We start from the raw sequence: 17,157 nt of genomic DNA on the forward strand, positions 1-17,157 counted from the left end.
GGGCCATTTTTGTCTCTCAGAACAGATGAAGTAAATTCAGGATGACTTGGAAAAACAAGCATTTTCCTTCTGCGGATGAGATGGAACTAAAGGCAGGTGAAAGGTGTCCCTCAGAGGAACAGCCGTGTCTGCTGCTCACGAGCTGTCCCTCAAAACTCAAGCCCGGCCGCCCTCAGCTCTGTTTCAGTCAGAGTGGTTGGCGGACAAAGGGCATGAAGTGTGGCTCTTTCACAAAAGAAAAAGTCAGACCAGAGCATGTGAATTCTAAGGGCCTGGGCAGTCCTTCCTGTAAAGCCGGCATTGTTCTGATTCCTTGATGGAGCCCTGTCTAGTTTTGGCTTCTGCCTTTTTGAAAAGAATGTGGAGAAATGGGAGTGATGGACAGTTGAGTAGTAAAAATTCAGAGGGTGGGACGCCTGGGTGGCTCAGTTGGTTAAGCAGCTGTCTTCGGCTCAGGTCATGATCCCAGCATCCTGGGATCGAGTCCCGCATCGGGCTCCTTGCTCTTCAGGGAGCCTGGTTCTCCCTCTGCCTCTGCCTGCCTCTCTGTCTGCCTGTGCTCGCTCTCTCTGACAAATAAATAAATAAAATCTTTAAAAAAAAAATTCAGAGGGTAAAGGGGCTCTTGGAGAAGTTCGAAAGGAATCGGTGCTATTCACCCTGACCTAGAGGGGGCAGGGGAGCGAATGGGCCCCGGGTCTGAGTGGAGGAAGGGCCACTTTCCGAGGCTGCTGGGCACTTTCCTTCATCGCTCTCATTTCCGACCTCGATTTACAGAATCAGGAGCTCAGGGTGGACACTGCCTTGAGGACAAGAATAACAAGACTCTGGAACAGTCAACGGAGAGAAACTGTTGAATGGAGAGTTTCTGGAGAGTTGACTAGAGAGAAAGGGAGGGACGTGGGGATGGGCTCCGAAGGTGTCTGCCGGGAGCCAGGGCCCATGACCCACTGCCTTTTCAGGGTACATAGTGGTGAAGCCGGCGTGGACATTTGCTATTCTCGGATGTAACACATTTGTTTCCTGACAGAAACGAAGGTCCTGAGAGCCTTGGGACCTGACGAAGCTTCCTGAGCAGTCTAATGGCCGAGCTGATATAGGACTGGGACCCTCTGGCTTCCAGGCTCCAAATAACCCTCAGGGGTCATGGGGACGTCTAATTCCGTGATTTCTGGTCACATACCAGAGTTTGGATAGTTAGATAATGGGCTGTTTCTGAGGCAGTTCGTGGGTAGCGTTTGACATCCCTCTCGAGCCCTGTGTGGTCGTCATTAGTACAACTGCCCCAGAACTGGGAACAGGTACAGACGGCTGAGGGGTGGGCTCAGAAGGCTGTCGCCCGCGTCCACCTGTTGGCTCCATCTTTTCTTAGCTCTGGGACCTCTGGCAGGTTACATAACTGCTCTGTGGCTCCTAGTACTTGAGAGGGTTATTGGGGGATTGAGCGAAGTGTAATCTGTGCAAAGTGTTGCGCATACTCCATAAATTTTGGCTATTAGAGTTAATGTGCAATAAATGTATGTTGGGCTAATGGATAAAATTCTGTTAGAAGGCAGAAGTTTGGTATAATTTTATTTATTTATTCATTTATTTATTTATTTGAAGGTTTTATTTATTTATAGAGAGAGAGCGCGCACACGAGTACGGGAGAGGGAGAAGCAGACTCCCTCCTGAGCAGGGAGCCCAACACGGGGCTCGATCCCAGGACCCTGAGAGCATGACCCAAGCTGAAGGCAGATGTTTCACTGACTGAGCCACCCAGGGGCCCCCCGAGTTTGGTGCTATTTTAGATCACCGAGTGTCCCCCGGATATATCCCGAACGCGTATAGTAGGGTAGCTCAGAATGTCTGCCACATAGAAGATTTCCCCAGCAACAGACATATGACTCCTCTGCTGTGGCAGGAAGATTTATGGCACAAAGAGGAGAGGGGACCAGCAAAGAATCACGCGATTAATGGCAAGATTGGAATTAGAGTCGAATTCCCGGAAGCCCAGGTTGTTTTGTTGAAGGTTGAAGGTTATTCCCCTTCCATGTTACAGATCTGTAAAAAGAAACCAGTTGAGGACCAAAAAGGAAACTTAACTTAGTTTGCTCTTCCCCATCTTTTAAAATCAAGACAAATAGAAGCCTGCTCACCTATGTTAAAACGATTAATACAAGAAGCACTCAACTTTAACAAGTCAGTCCAGCTGACAGGTAAAACTACACATGGTAGTGTCTGTGTGCTGTCCGTGAACAAAGGCTAACCGAGTGGACCAGAAGGAAGGAGGAGGGAGGAGGAGAAATGAGGAGAGGGAGGAAGAGGTGGAAAGGGGAGATGGAGGAGGACAGACAAAAGTCCCAAGAGCACAAACAGAGACAAAGGGAAGGGAAAACTACCTTTTTGGGAACTTTAAAAAAAAAGATATTTATATATTAAAGACACAGTGAAAGACGGAACACAAGCGGGGGGAGTGGGAGAGGGAGAAGCAGGCTTCCCGCTGAGCAGGGAACCCAATGCGGGGCTCGATCCCAGGACGCTGGGATTGTGACCTAAGCCAAAGGCAGACGCCCAACCGACTGAGCCACCCAGGTGCTTGGGAACTTTTTATAATTATTTCATTTAATCTTCCCCAACAGCCTCACTCAAGTATGGTAATCCCCCCTTTACGTTACGGAAACTGAGGCTGAGTGGGCTGTCATATGTCTGATATCCTTTAGCTAGGAAGTGGTAGAGCCCATTTTGAAAAAAACTTCTTGGGCTCCAAAGTACATGACTTTTGTTCTCCTCTTTTCTAATTTCTCTTTATTCTCTCTCCCTTCTGTTTCTTCTTTTTGTCGCCACCCAGCTTTATTCTCTTTATGCCACATCTCCCTCTACTCTTTCCTTCTTACCCCCCCATCCCTCCGTCCCAGCCCCTGAATATCATTCTCATCTTGAGGCGTCTTCAAGGGTATCTACTGGAGACTTTGAAGTGTGAGTGGTGTTTTTACGGTCATACCCTTCTCTGACCCACCTTGGCCAGTCTCTGACATCACTTGTGTGACAAACTGGATGCCCAGCGTCTGGTTCCGGTTCATTCTGCAGCCTCTGTGTCTCACTATCCCCACAAGATCCTGGTGAACCACTCACTTAGAGGATAATTTTCTTGATTCTTGGGATTAAAAAAAAAAGTATACCAATACTGAATTTTGCTCCTTGATGCTAGGACTAGGAAGATGGAAACCACAGCTTTATAGATGAAGGGAACTCACCCAACAGAATATTTGTCAACAGAGAGGACAGAATTGGGAAGGGGGTCTGCCTGCCATCCTTGTGTACACACCATTAAGGTTCTGAGGGTTAGGATGAACTTTGGTGAAAACCCTAAGTGTGGGGCGGCAGAGATCATTCCAGTCTGCGCTTCTGCTGATGTCCCCTTCCCCACCCCCCAAATCAGCCGCTGACTCTGAAATGTCATCTAGGTGACATTCCTCCACCTTTTCACTTACTAAATCCCGTCATGGCTCCCCGAAGATCTCCCCTGACAAGTTGGATCAGGTGATGTTGTGTTCAGGTCGGTGCATTAGGGGCAGAGCTAATGGGACGTGAATGCCAAGCCTGATGCATAGAACCTGACAGAGGGAATTCGTGAAGTAATGCGCTCGCTGCTTAACCATCGCAGGCCCACAGTTCGAGAGGGAGCAGCTAGAGGTGAAATGCAGGAGACGCTCCTTGAGAGACGGAGGAGGAAGTGGCTCATTAAAAGAGCAGGATCAAGGTTATGAAAATTTGAAACGCAAACTTCTTAGACTGGTCACCATAATGAACGGGGAAGGCTACAAGCTAAACGCACAGGTGTACACCTGCATAGGCAGGCCACTGGGCTTGCTTTGTTCGATCTGTCAACATCGTGACAGCTCTGACCCAGTGCCAGGATGACGCCTGTGTTACAGACAGGGCAGTGGGAGCTCTAGTAGGTAACTCACTTTCCCGTGGCTGTCCTGGGCACGTGGTGACATCTGCGTGTCTTTCTGTGTCTTTCTGTGTGCCAGCTGTGCAAGAAGAAAGGCAGAGGAGTCGGGAGCGTGCTGAGAGTGAGGCAGAATGTGCCAGTGGTGGCCATGAAGACATGCCTGTGGAGAGGATTCTAGAAGCTGAACTTGCTGTTGAACCAAAGACAGAATCCTATGGTGATATGAACATGGAGAACTCGGTATGCGGTCTTAGGGCTCCGTCCACCTCCCAGTGCTTGGCGGGGCTGGAGATGGGAAAGGGGTGCACTGGAGTGCTGGAACCTGCCCCTCACAGTGCTTTGGTGTTTTTGTTTCTTTTTTTAAGACGAATGACCCTGTCACCAACATATGCCATGCTGCTGATAAGCAGCTTTTCACCCTTGTTGAATGGGCCAAGCGCATCCCCCACTTCTCCGACCTCACCTTGGAGGACCAGGTCATTCTGCTCCGGGCAGGTAAAGCACATCGAGGTTTGTTTTTTCTTGGGACCATCACTTGGGCTGCCATTTTGAAATTACCCTTGGGATCCGAATTCAAGTCAGCGGAAGAAGCTGCGACCCATCTGAGCCCTGCGTCAGGCTGGTAACAGGATAACCCTACTCAGTTACTCTTTTTGTATTAATTACAGGCGCTTACATCTGAGTGGCCCCTCCTCCACAACTTTTTTCCCAAATGAAACATTGTTAATGGAGGGTGGGGCTCTTCTTCTGTGCAAATTTTGCCATGGTTTTATAGTTTGCATTTAATTTTCCGAGACCGCTAAGTCCATTTCATCAAGGGCGGTCCAAAGCAGTGCCCCCTTATTACTATACTGTAGGAGCTAGAGGGATTCCCATTTCATAGAGGCGAGGAAAGACACCGGAGAGTGCCCGCTCAAGTTCATTTATCCAGGGTCCCTTCCTCTGCTAAGGTTCTGTGTGCCGCATCCTGTCTTGGCTTCCATTTCCGGGACGTTGGGCATGTGACCCGTTCCCACCCCTCCTCTTGGCCATGGGACCAACAGGGAGGTTTCATGAAGACCAGCTGAGCCTTGGGAGCCAGACCCTCATCTCATCCCCATTAGATAATGCGCAGTCTCTGAGAGTTGACTGAAAGCTCCGTGCTCGCTGGGTGCCGCCAGACACTAAGGTGATCCAGCCGGGCTGTCGGGTCCTGGGGGTAGAGGCTTCGAGGGCTCCCTTACCCACCCTGGCAGCTAACATGCTGACGATTACCTGCTCAGTGTTCAGCACATATGTGTTGATCGGGGGCGGAAAGAGTCCTTATCCTCAAGCTGCCATTCTGGACTGTACTGGGGAAGTGGTGGGGGAGGTGCAGGGCCCTGAGTCAGGGGACCCCCAGTCTTACCCTGTTTCTTCACTAATTAGCTGAGTGGTCCTGAGCTGGCTGTTAGCCCCTGCGCGTTTCTGATGCTGCTTCTGTTCCACGCGGGTCACAGTACAGGCCTCGAGTGATCATCAGTGAAGCACGAATGTGGTCAGTTTTCCCTCAAGGCCTCTTTCTTCTCCGCTCAGGGTGGAATGAGCTGCTGATTGCCTCCTTCTCCCACCGCTCCGTCTCGGTGCAGGATGGCATCCTCCTGGCCACCGGTTTGCACGTCCACCGGAGCAGTGCCCACAGCGCCGGAGTCGGCTCCATCTTTGACAGGTGGCTGTCCTCTGCTTCCAGTGCTCGTGTGTGCACGCACATGTGTGTGCACGAGTGCGTGTGTGAGTGTGTGGGCCTGGGGGTAGCGCTGGTGTGCAGGATGGACCACCCACACAGCAGCGCGGGGCAAAGAGGAGACACCGTGAAACACACAAGAGCAGACCCTAGAGGACGTGGCTGGTGTATTCAAGAAGGTTTGAAGGGCGGTAGGGGGGGAGCCGGTCAGCAGGGAGGCTGAACTGCTGACCCTAGGGGCTGGGATGGGCATGCGCAGCCAGGATCTGATTGGGAGGCAGGAGAGACGAGCTGAGTTTTTTGCCCGACCCTGTAGCAGGGTCTCTGGGGAAGGTCTGAGCAGGAGCAGACCCACCTCGGCCAGGCAGCAGCAGCCTCTGCCTGGGATGCTCTGCCTTAAGTGGTGTGGAAGGAAAATGAAGGAAGGCATGTGATTTAAAGACATGAGTGACATGAGTGGGGGTGAGTGACTTGGGACAAAGGGATGGAGAGCTGGTAGAGAGGAGGCTAGGGTTGGAACAGCCTCTCTGTCCAGTGCCAGGGCCCCGTGGCCCCTTTCCACTTCCCTGAAGAGTGATCTTCCAGGTCACGTGCCCGTCCACGCAAGAGGTCTCTACTCCCTCCCTGTCCTTTCCCCCTGCACGGTCCACGCAGAGACCAGTATGGTTTCTGGCCGGCTCAGCCCTCTTCGTGGTCCCTGGAGATTTCTACCCTGTCTCTGCAGTCTGCCCTCTGCCATCTTCCTCCAGACACGCCACACCCTCGTCCTGCTTTGCCTCTTGCATTTCTAAATTGTCTAGGCTGCCTTCCCAGCCCCACCCGCCAGAGTGTCCAGCCGTCCCCCTGCTGTCCCCTAGGTGTTCCCTTGGATTGGACTCTTGGCCGTTGTTGGCTTTGTGTTGCTACCTATTGATTCCACGTCTGGTTTTTTTTTTCAATGAAACTCTGAGCTCCTTGAGATCAGGGGCAGCATCCTGTTCACCTCCGAGCCCCTAGTACCCGACGCGTCATTTGGAAATTGGGGCGGGCACATAAGGGGCCTTGGCCGCATTCATTGGATCAGCCCTTGGCCTGGGACTCATGGTTTTCTCATCGCCTCTTGTTGTTTCCTGTGAACAGAGTCCTGACTGAGCTGGTCTCCAAAATGAAAGACATGCAGATGGACAAGTCAGAGCTGGGGTGCCTGCGAGCCATCGTGCTGTTTAACCCAGGTGACTGTGCAGGGGTTTGCCCTCCTCCATGCTCGGCCTCCGTGCTCTGTTGTCCTCTGCTCCTCTAGTTCAGCTGAGACAGACAGGGCAGGGCGCGGGAACATGTCCTTGGCGAGGGCAGGAAGCTGATCTTCATGGTTTCTACTCCTAGTGCCATCTTGAAAGTGTCTCGGATGGGTGTGGAGTGTGCCTGTTTGGGGGACAGATAGGGGAGACCACAGAGGAGAGCTGCCTAGGGTCAGGGTGAGGGAGGTGGTAAAAAGTAGTCAGATTCTGCATACGGTTTTTAAAAAATTCTATTTATTTATTTGAGAGAGTGAGCACAAGCAGGCTGAAAAGCAGAGGGAGAATTAGACTCCCCGCTGAGTAGGGAGCACACTGTGGGACTCGATCCCGGGACTCAAGATCATGACCCAAGACGAAGGTAGACGCTTAACCAACCGAGCCACCCAGGCACCCAGATTCCGCATATAGTTTTAAGCAAAGCCATGGGATTTGCTGATGGACTAGAGACAGTGCATCAAAGAGCAGTGTTGAAGGTAATTCTCAGGGGGCTTTGTTTTGTCTTCCTAAGTAATTAGAAAGATGGAGCTTTATTTGCTGAGAGGAGGTTCCTAAGGTGGGGGGGGGCGGGAAGGACTTAGGACTTCGTGCATCCAAGTCTCAGGTGGCTAGTAGGCCTCCAAGAGTAGCTGGCCAGGAAGGTCTTGCTTGCATCTGGGGTTCAGAGAAATCAGGACCGGAGATGTGTATTTGAGAGCCGTCAGCCTCTACCTGGCATCCAGGCTCTGAGACAGGTGTCAGCTCGTGCGGGGAGTCAGTAAAGGTTGGGTAGGGAAGGGGGCTGGGTGCTCACGTGGGTGGATCTGGTTTTTGTGCCCCATCTCAGCATTCCATCCATGCACAACCCATAGGAGGCACTCAGTAAGTGTGTGAATGTTTCTAGAATGATCGGATAAAATAAAACTCCCTTCCTTGGACTCAGTGGTGGGTGCCTTTGGCTATTAACAGGGTTTTACACCTTTGTTCCCAGAGTCTACTGGGTAGACTGGGCACCAAGAGGAGAGCTGGGGCACCAAGGGCCCCCAGCTTTGTTTCTTTCACTGTTGTTCCCTGTCCCAGTGTGTCTCGAGTAACTGAGTGGGTGGGGACAGCCCCGTGTGGAAGGGGTCCACCTGCCGTGTGTCACCTGAGGCTAAATCAGTCATCTTTTCCAGATGCCAAGGGGCTGTCCAACCCCTCGGAGGTAGAGACTCTGCGGGAGAAGGTGTATGCCACCCTTGAGGCCTACACAAAGCAGAAGTATCCGGAACAACCTGGCAGGTGAGGGAGTGCTGGAAGGTTCTGCTGGGCGCAGCCGTCCTTCTCTCCTGCCCCGAATACGTGGCAGCACCCGGCAGGCACTGTCTAGGTTCTGCACATGTTATTTAATCTTAACAACAAGCTCAAAGCTGCTAAAACGTTGGCTCCCTGAAGCCAGAGACCTGATCTTGTTTGCCGTTCCCCACTCCGGAGCCAAAGCCTAAAACGGGGCTGGGCCCATGGTATACAGCTTTATTTTGTTTATTTTAAAGATTTTATTTATTTATAGGAGAGAAAGAGGGAGAGAGATAATGACTGAGAGTACAATCGGGGAAGAGAGGGAGAAGCAGACTCCCCGCTGAGCAGAGAGCCCAACACGGGGCTCGATTCCCATGAACCTGGGATCATGACCTGAGCTGAAGGCAGTTGCTTAACCGACGGAGCCACCCAGGCGCCCCAGTATAGAGGTTTCAGTGTCGAATGAACAAGCAGATGAGCAAATGAATGTGGGTCCCATCATCACCAGTTTCTAACAAGGCTCCGAGGCTCTTGCCCACAAACACGGAGCTGGTGTGCAGGGGGGCTGGGATGTGAACTCAGGTCTGTCTGATTTCAAAGAGGTTGTGCTTTCTGGGCTGACCGCCCTGCTTTCTGCTCTGCCCCCACTGAAGCCTGTGCTTGAAGGTCCAGACTGACCGTGGCAGCAAGAACACGTGGCCACTGTCCCCCAAGGCCATCTGTGTAGCCTCTGGCAAGGTCCTCTAGTTGGCTCTAGCCCTGAGCTCCTTGTCTAAAGAGGAGGACATTGATCAGAAGATCCCCAAATCCGTCTACCCTTTTAGGTGTTCTGAGTCATTAAAAACAAAACAAAAACAAACGGACAAAAAACTTAAATGCTTTCCCCAAAGCACAGCTAAATGGAAGTTTCCTGCTCTGCTAACTAGTGAAATAGAGAGAATGAGGTCCTCAAATCTCGCCGAAATCCTAAAATGAAACTGATGAAACTGCCTTAAAGACATTCATTTTGTTTTTAGGATTAATATTATATGCTTTGAATTCTCACTCGTTGTTCGCATTCCTCTGTGAAGTCTAATTTCCGTTTAAGCTGTTTTCTCTGGATCCTCAGCCAGGCTGTGTCAGTCGTGCAGAAGCTGGGCTCCAGCTCTTACTGGAGTTTCTTTTATTGAACTCCAAGTGAGTGGGTTTCAGGCCTTCAGTATGACACACACACAGGCCTTGAGGGGTCAGGAGCCCAGGCTGGCTAACAGACCTCCCAGATGTCAGGAGTGGAACACGATAGAAATGTACTTTTCGCTCACGTGCCAGTCCCGGGTGGGCAGTCTGTTTGGAGGGCTGGCTCTCTTCCGCATCAAGACTCAGGGGTCCACTCCTTCCTTCTTGGGGCTCCACTGTGTCCCAGAACCACATCGTATTCTGTGTCCAGATGAGGGAGAGGGAGGGAGTGGGAGGAACACAGAGGTGAAGCTTTCTGGGCAGACTGGCCTCGGAAAGGTCCCCCATCTCTTCACTCACTGCTGCCGGCTGGAACTTAGTCACATGGCCCAGCGGGTCACAGAGGATTCCGGAGCATTCTCCAGATGCTGCTGTATGCCAAGGAAGAAGGGGAGAGTGGGTTTGGTGGACACCTGGCGGTCGCCCTCATATGTGCAGCAGGTGAGGTCATGGCTCTGTCCAACCGACGGGGCTGGCGGCCAGCAGCCGCTCGGCCCCGGCCGGTGGGAGCTCCTGACCGTGGTGGTGGGTGATTTCTACCCCATCTCCTAGCTCGAAGGCAGCACTAAGCATGTTTGTTGAGCACGTATTACGTGCAAGGTGTTAGGAATAGGCAGGCTCATACTCACCCGTTCCTCCGACCTGGCTCTAGGTCCCATTATTTATCTCAAAAACAAACAAACAAAAACAAAAACAAACAAAAAAACCCCCCAAAAACCCCAAAACCCTGAACCAGTCTTTCCTTATTATAAAAGCAGAACATGGTTTTGTGGGAAAGAAGGGAAGTGTTTAAAGTAGGTAATGAAATGAATCATAAATTGGGGGGTGGTATTTTTTCCCATATCCTTGTGTGTCAGTGGTTGTGTACGTAGATGTGTGCGTTTAGGGGTGCTTGGGGGGCTCAGTCGTTGGCTCATGTCATGATCCCAGGGTCCTGGGATCGAGCCCTGCCTCAGGCTCCCCGCTCGGAGGGAAGCCTGCTTCTCCTTCTCCCAGTCCCCCTGCTTGTGCTCCCTCTCTTGCTGTGTCTCTCTCTGTCACATAAATAAGTAAAAAATCTTAAGAAAATTAAAAAACAAAACAAAACAAAACTGTGTTTACAGAGAGGAAATCATACAGTTTGGTGTATTGTTTTCCTCTCTTAGCTATTTTGGACGTTTTATCAGATACTGAAAAGTACAAAATTATCCTTTTCTGTGATTTTGTACTATTTCACAGGGTGGATGTATCCTTGCGTATTTAGCTCTTGTCCTGGGGAACATTCAGGTTGTTTCTCTTGAATATCATATTGAGAACTTGGGAACTTGCCCATTCTCCTAGGAACAGGACTGCCAGGGGCCTGGGCTGCCTGCTTGTTGGCTGGACGAGGGCAGAAGCTCAGGGCGCAGGGCGGGAGTGTGGAGGCTGGGCCCCTTGCATGTCCCTTGGGCGCGTCCAGCACAGCCTGGACAGAGGGTGGTCACCCCACCCCCACCCCCCACCCCGGAGCCTGAGCAGGTGCACCAGGGATATCGCTTGGCTCAACCAGGTGGGTGAGTGTGCAGACAGCTGGTGACCTCCGCTTTTCCGAAAGTAGTGGCTGAGGAGCCTGGCCCGGTGGAGGAGAGCGCGCAGTGGTGGATTGCTGCCACCCTGTGGACACTCTTCAGAAGTACACTTTGCAGGGGCTGAGTTCTGCTTTCTCCAGCCTGAAAGCAGATGGAAATTTAGGGGGACACAGAGCCTGGCGCACATCTTCTCACCCTGGGGCCGCTGCAGCTGCCCTCCAGTGAATGAGGAACTTGGAGACCTCCCCAGGGCTCTGTCTCTTCATGGTCATGCTTATTTCCGTGGTCCTGCTCTCAGTTCCTAAATCAGGAGCAGTCGGCAAAGACAGCAGTATCCTTCTGTATTTAGTGTTTTACGTATTATAAAACTTTGGCATTCTTAGAATGTATAATACAATCTAAACATATTTAGATCTAAATACATTCTCGGAGTCACAGCTCAGGCTAACTTTATACTTTGCTTCTAGAGAAGTCCTTCCCTTCCCCTAATTCCATGAAACTCTGCTCTGGCCGAGTCTGGACCAGGAGCTCAGTGTCGCTAGCTAACTCTCTCCTCCTGCTTGGTGACCCCCTGCAGATGCCCTCAGAGGCTTTACCATCAACAGTTTCTGGAGGGTTGTGTGGGCCTTGGTGTAGACTGTTAGCTTTTCCACTAAAGAAGGAATGCCTACCTTTTTAGGTGGTGCCATTTTGTTTCTTGAATTGCCTCTGTTCCTTAACCCTTCATGGCGTATCAATATAGAAATAGACATATTTTCAAGGAGTCTTAAAATTCCACCTTGAAACTCACTCTTGAAATCATGTTGTGATGCTCGGTGAAGACCCAGCCCAGCCAGAGCCTCTGAGTTAAGGTCGGAGTGATTGATACGGTTTTGGTTCTTGGCCTTTTATTGGAAGTTATGACTTCCCGATTTCCCGTTGCTGTTAATACCATTAAAAAAAAAGCTTCATTGGCAAATGGGTTTGAAAGACGAAGAAGGCCCACAGAAGCAGGAAGGGAAACATGGCAGGTTGCGGGACGTCAGCAGAGGGTGCAGATGTGAGACGCGTTGTTCACATGCCGGCCTCCTTCCCTGGGAAGCTCACAGCCAAGGTCCTTGACTGTACAGGAGTGTGGAGGAGTGTGGGCAAGCCCGTGTGCGCGTGTACATGCGTAGGAGGGTATTGAGAGTGAAGGCGAATGTGTGAGTGTGTATAGGTGTGTATGCGTATGCATTAGTGTGTATGTCCGAGGGTGTGTAAGACTGTGAATGTCTGTGCACCCAGGTGTGGCAGTGGTGGGGGCACGTGTGTGCATGTACACACGTGTGAGGCATGGGAGCATGTATGAGAATGTGCGAGTATGTATGTGTGATGGTGTGCACGTGTATATAAGTGTGACATACGAGGCAGGTGTGTACAGGTGTGTGCATATGTCACAATGGGGGGCTTCCTGTGCACGTATTCACACCCATGTGAGAATGTGGGTGTGTACATGTGATTGTGCACACGTGCATATGTGTGATGAGTGTCAGGCAAGTGCATGGGTGTGTGTGTGTGACGTGGTGGGGTTGTGTCGCATGCACACATGTGAGAATGTGTGAGTGTGTGTGCACGTGTGTGTGTCATCTCCCACCCAGACCACGGCCCCTCAGGGGCATCGCCCCCAGCTCCTGACTGAAAGGGAGGCACAGCCCGAGAACCGAGCATGCATGTTGGTAACAGCTGCTTGCACTTCGGTAACAAGCATTGGTAACTGAGGTGGCCTGCGGTGGTGCAGGGAGTGTGGTGTGAGCACAGCACGGCCCACCGGGGAGGGAAGAGCTGACGCTTCCGAGGATTGGCACTTGTCCAGCTGCCTCAGTGGCCCTTCCAGGCTCCCTGTCCTCTCCCAGGTTGGAGAGCTGACGAGCTCTGAGGTGTTGACAGCTGCCCGGAGCGGCTGATCCCGGCTCCTGACGCCCCTTCGGCTTCCCTGCAGGTTTGCCAAGCTGCTGCTCCGCCTCCCAGCCCTGCGCTCCATCGGCCTGAAATGCCTGGAGCACCTGTTCTTCTTCAAGCTCATCGGGGACACGCCCATTGACACCTTCCTCATGGAGATGTTGGAGACCCCGCTGCAGATCACCTGAACGGCCCTGGCCGCAGCATCCCCACCCAGGACCACCCCTGGGCAGGTGTGTGTGGACCCCCACCCTGCACACATTCCTCTGCTTCCCACCCTGACCCCTTCCTGTTCCCAAAATGTGATGCTTACAATAAAGAAACCTTTCTACGTGTGTGACTTTTATAGGTGGAGTTTGTACAGATGTTCAAGGAAGCCCTTCTTGGCAGTCTGAGGGGATGGGGATCTTTCTAGAAGTTCCTGGAAAAACGAACCAAGCCTCTGTACATATAATGGGTTTAAATTATTTTTTCACTTGCCATGGAAAGCAAACGAGCGAATAATAAAATAATATATATGATGTTGGCACTGCTTGGAGCACGGGGTGTGTTATTGTGCTTTGGGGAAGTGTTCTTAGCGGGGGGAGGAAAGCTGTTGGGTGGGGAATGGGGCTGGGGTCCCGAAACAGTAAATCCCATGGTCAGGCACCCTGAGTCTAAACTGGGCACAGCGCACTTGGCTCAGAGCTGCTCCACCACCCCCCCTCCCCGGCAAGACTGGGAAGAAACACAGTCTTTCAGAGTCAGCTTGGTTTTTTGTGTTTGTTTTCTTCTTCCTAAGGATAATGAGTGCAGACAACCTTGTTCTGTTTGGGAGCAATTTAGCCTAAGGCCAAGAGAAGATGCTCTCTTGATGGAAGAAGATTCTTGGATCCCGGGAGTTGGTAGGAGGTAGTAACAAAAGAAAAGAATTTTCCATTGTTAACCAGCAACATTAGCAAAAAAGACCAGAGTATACCTAATTTGTTTTCCATCATTATCTGACCCTGCATAGACTGTTCTTAAAATGGAAAGAGAAGACCTCTCCTGGCTTCTAGCCTGTGGTTTCTTGGTGGTCCTAGAGCCCTACCGTCTGGTGGACAGTGAGCGCCTTGAGGGCAGAGACTGTCTGACACCACTGTTAGACTATGTAGATAGCCCATCTTCTTCAAATCACCATCCTGCCATCTGCAGGAATAGAACTTAATGGATACACAAATCTATAGTATGATTTACATGATGGTCCCTAGGGCTGTCAGTGTACAACATGAACAACTGCCCATGGCAGTCCTACTTACCAGAACTTGATCTAGGGCCAGCAACACAGCAGATGCATAGTAAACGTGTGTTGTTGAATTGGTGGCCATGTAACTGGAAGGAATTTCTTAAAGGGCATTGTGGGTGCCCAGGCTGAAGCTGGCATTCAGTAAATGTTTGGTGGGATTGGTACCTTTGGTTTCATCCCCCCATAGATGGCAGCCTGTTACGAGTAGTACAGTCCTGCGGCGAGCTGGGAGCCTCCCCGTTGGGGCCACCAGCCAGAAAATCAGCCTTTGGTCGACTCTTGTCAGAAGGTGTAAGTTCTCCTCTGTCCAGTCAGGTCACTCTTCAGGGCACAGTGGGCCTCTACCAAAGACGTGGAGACAGTTCTCTGTCTTTGGAGAACTTACAGCTGAAAACAATACAAAGGCACGAGGATCAAGGGATACGATGTGATGGTACGTCTTGCAGCACTTTAGAGTTTATAAAGACACATGAAGATCTGTGATAGCTTTTGGCCCAGGAGAAGTGGGCGAGAGAACTTTTGTTATCTTCATTTTATTTACTTTTATTTTTTAAGGATTTCATTCATTTATTAGAGAGAAAGGGAGAGTACACAAGGAGAGGGAGAGGGAGAAGCAGACTCTCTGCCGAACAAGGAGCCCAACGCAGGGCTCTATCCCAGGACCCTGGGATCATGACCTGAGCCGAAGGCAGACACTTCACCGACTGAGCCATCCAGGCGCCCATTGTTATCTCCATTTTAAAGATGAAGAAATTAAGGTGCTGGAAACTCAGTGACGTGTGCCAGGACAGACATGGTGGGTAGGAGATGGAACTCAGTCACTGTCACTCCCCATACACAGCAAGTTCCCCCCAACCCCAAGACTTTTGCACCCGTCTCCTCAGCGAACGGTATATTCTGTGCCTGAGAAATATCTGTCCATTGAGGGATCGGCATAAACACTGAGCAAATATAAAATAAGGAGGGTGTTTTTTAAAATAAACGAACTTGGGCAAACACATCACAGTTTGCCTTGAAACTTCTTGGAGACTTTTGTTGCAACGATATTTTCTTTGGAAAATTCTCTTTTCCATTTGTCTTTAGAGCTGCTTTCGAGTCCACCTAAGAAACACGATCTCCTGGTTCTATATTAAAAGCCCGTAAAATAACAGCAAGGACCGTAACTACCCAGGGGACCCAGATTCACAGGCGACTCCCGTCTACCCAGAACCTGCTCTACACCGGGCCCTGGGCTCATCACTCTCATACCAGCTTTACTTCCTCTTTTTAAAAGATTCAGCTCTGGGTGATTTTCGGCTGTTTCCAAGAATCAAATCTCCTCTCCCTGCTAGTGATAATTTGCCCGCACTGATGTAATTGAAGAGACTGAGGCTCCGGCCCCGAAGGTTCCTCCCCACAAATGATTTCAAGGCTCTTCCGGCATAAACCAATGATGTCTTTCCCCCTGGGAGGAAGATTGGGGTCCCTGATGTGGATGAGTTTAGGGCATTCCTGGGAGGCACGGAGTGGGGAGTGGAAAGCATGCGCCGCCCCCCCCCCCCCCCCCTGGCCCCCCTTTTGCCCTAAGGCAGGCAGGGATGGAGGATCTGGGAAAGGAGCCTTTGCTCGCCTGAAGCAGAGGACTAGGCAGCCAAATCCTTTCCCAGCCAGAGAAGAGCAGCCTTCACCCCGTTCCATGGAAAACGCCATGGAAATGTCTCCCAGGACGGTGTTGGAGCACACAGCCATCTCCTACCACGCCGAGTCGGCGCGGGTCCAGGCCCCCAGGGGGAGCTCCTCGCGGTCCGCGCAGGGGCGGGGATGCCTGCAGCCCGCCCAGCCCCCACCCGCGCTGGGCGCCAAGATCGATGGGCGCGGGCGCCCTCTGCCGCCGGCTCGGGGTACCGCACCCACCTTCCCGGCAGAGAGGTCTCCGGGGGGGCCTGGGAGGGCCAGATTGCTCAAGATGGAAAACAAGAAGACTCGGTAAAACGAGATCCGGAGAGGCTCGGAAGGTCCGATATGCCTCTAGCCAGAAGCCCACTCGGGGGAGATTTCGTTTCTGGGGGGAAGAGGGCCCTAAAGAGGACGGAGACTCTCGCGGGGAATGCCGAGGAGCAGGAGCCGGTCTCAGCGGGGAAGGACCACCTCCTTCGAAGCTGCCGGACCCTCAGCAGCTACACACTCACTAGACACGGACCTGCGACACGTGCAACGTCACCAACGTCGCACGTGAAGTCGAAGGGCAGTGCCCCCGCCGGGCTGGCGCAGAGCCCGTCCCCAGTAGGTGGCGCCGCGGACGGCCCCGGGGCAGGTCCGCTGGCAGGTGAGGCCGCTCGCTCGCGGCGGGCCGGGCCGGGCGCGGCCCTGCGCATGCGCTCCCGGGGGCCGTGCTCCCGGGTGACGTCCCAGTGACGTCCTCCCGGCACGGCTGCGAGCGTGTCACGCCGCAGAGCGGACACCCTGTGCGGCGGCCCTTCCCGCGTCCTTGGAGCCGGGTGCATGTGCGCGGCAGGCGGGCAGGCGAGGCCAAGCGCACCGCACGCGGCCCAGGTGGAGGGAGAAGCGGTCGGGAGTCCGGGGCTAGGCCGCAGCTCGGCCTCGTCTGACCCCGTCTGACCCCGGTAAGGTCGCCGATCCCTCAGGGCTTCACATTCCTCCTCAGCCAAGTGGAAGCTTCTGGCAAGATGATCGCTGAGTTCCTGCCCCCTCACTGAGCCGGGCCTGTCCTTCAGAGCGTGACCGATTCTCCACGCCGCGACCTTCCACGGAAGGCCCTGAGCTCGCGGTGCTGAGCCCAGAGAAAACCCCGAAGATCCGCGTCCTCAGGGAGCTCCGACTCTGAAGCTGAAACCGGTTAAACTCGGTTGAACCAGTACTCGAGCGCGCGCTGTGGGTGTGCTGCTCCGTCAGAGGGTGGACGTGGGGAGGGGGCCCCGGGCCCCCGGGAAACAGCGAGTTGATCCTTCGCGGCGGAGGGCAGAGCCGACCGCCCGAGGCAAGTCTGTCCCCCCGCCCCCCGCCATCGTCTCTCTCGGATCGAAGTCCTCCCAAAGCAGCTA

General features: G+C 52.6%; 1 protein-coding gene across 3 annotated transcripts in view; it reads left to right on the forward strand.

The window, feature by feature from the left end:
* Positions 1 to 13,379, forward strand: part of RXRG (retinoid X receptor gamma) — a 123,645-nt gene extending 110,266 nt beyond the window's left edge. For all 3 annotated transcript variants that reach the window (XM_032872988.1, XM_032872989.1, XM_032872990.1), the window contains 6 exons: positions 4,017 to 4,177; positions 4,303 to 4,432; positions 5,492 to 5,624; positions 6,759 to 6,850; positions 8,068 to 8,173; positions 12,893 to 13,379. In XM_032872988.1, coding sequence (XP_032728879.1) covers positions 4,017 to 4,177; positions 4,303 to 4,432; positions 5,492 to 5,624; positions 6,759 to 6,850; positions 8,068 to 8,173; positions 12,893 to 13,040 — 770 coding nt within the window. In that variant the 3' untranslated portion in view covers positions 13,041 to 13,379. The remainder of the gene's footprint in view (positions 1 to 4,016; positions 4,178 to 4,302; positions 4,433 to 5,491; positions 5,625 to 6,758; positions 6,851 to 8,067; positions 8,174 to 12,892) is intronic.
* Positions 13,380 to 17,157: the final 3,778 nt, after the last annotated feature.

This window comes from Lontra canadensis, unplaced genomic scaffold (genome assembly GCF_010015895.1).
Source record: "Lontra canadensis isolate GAN:19392208 unplaced genomic scaffold, GSC_riverotter_1.0 scaffold46, whole genome shotgun sequence".
NCBI lineage: Eukaryota > Metazoa > Chordata > Mammalia > Carnivora > Mustelidae > Lontra > Lontra canadensis.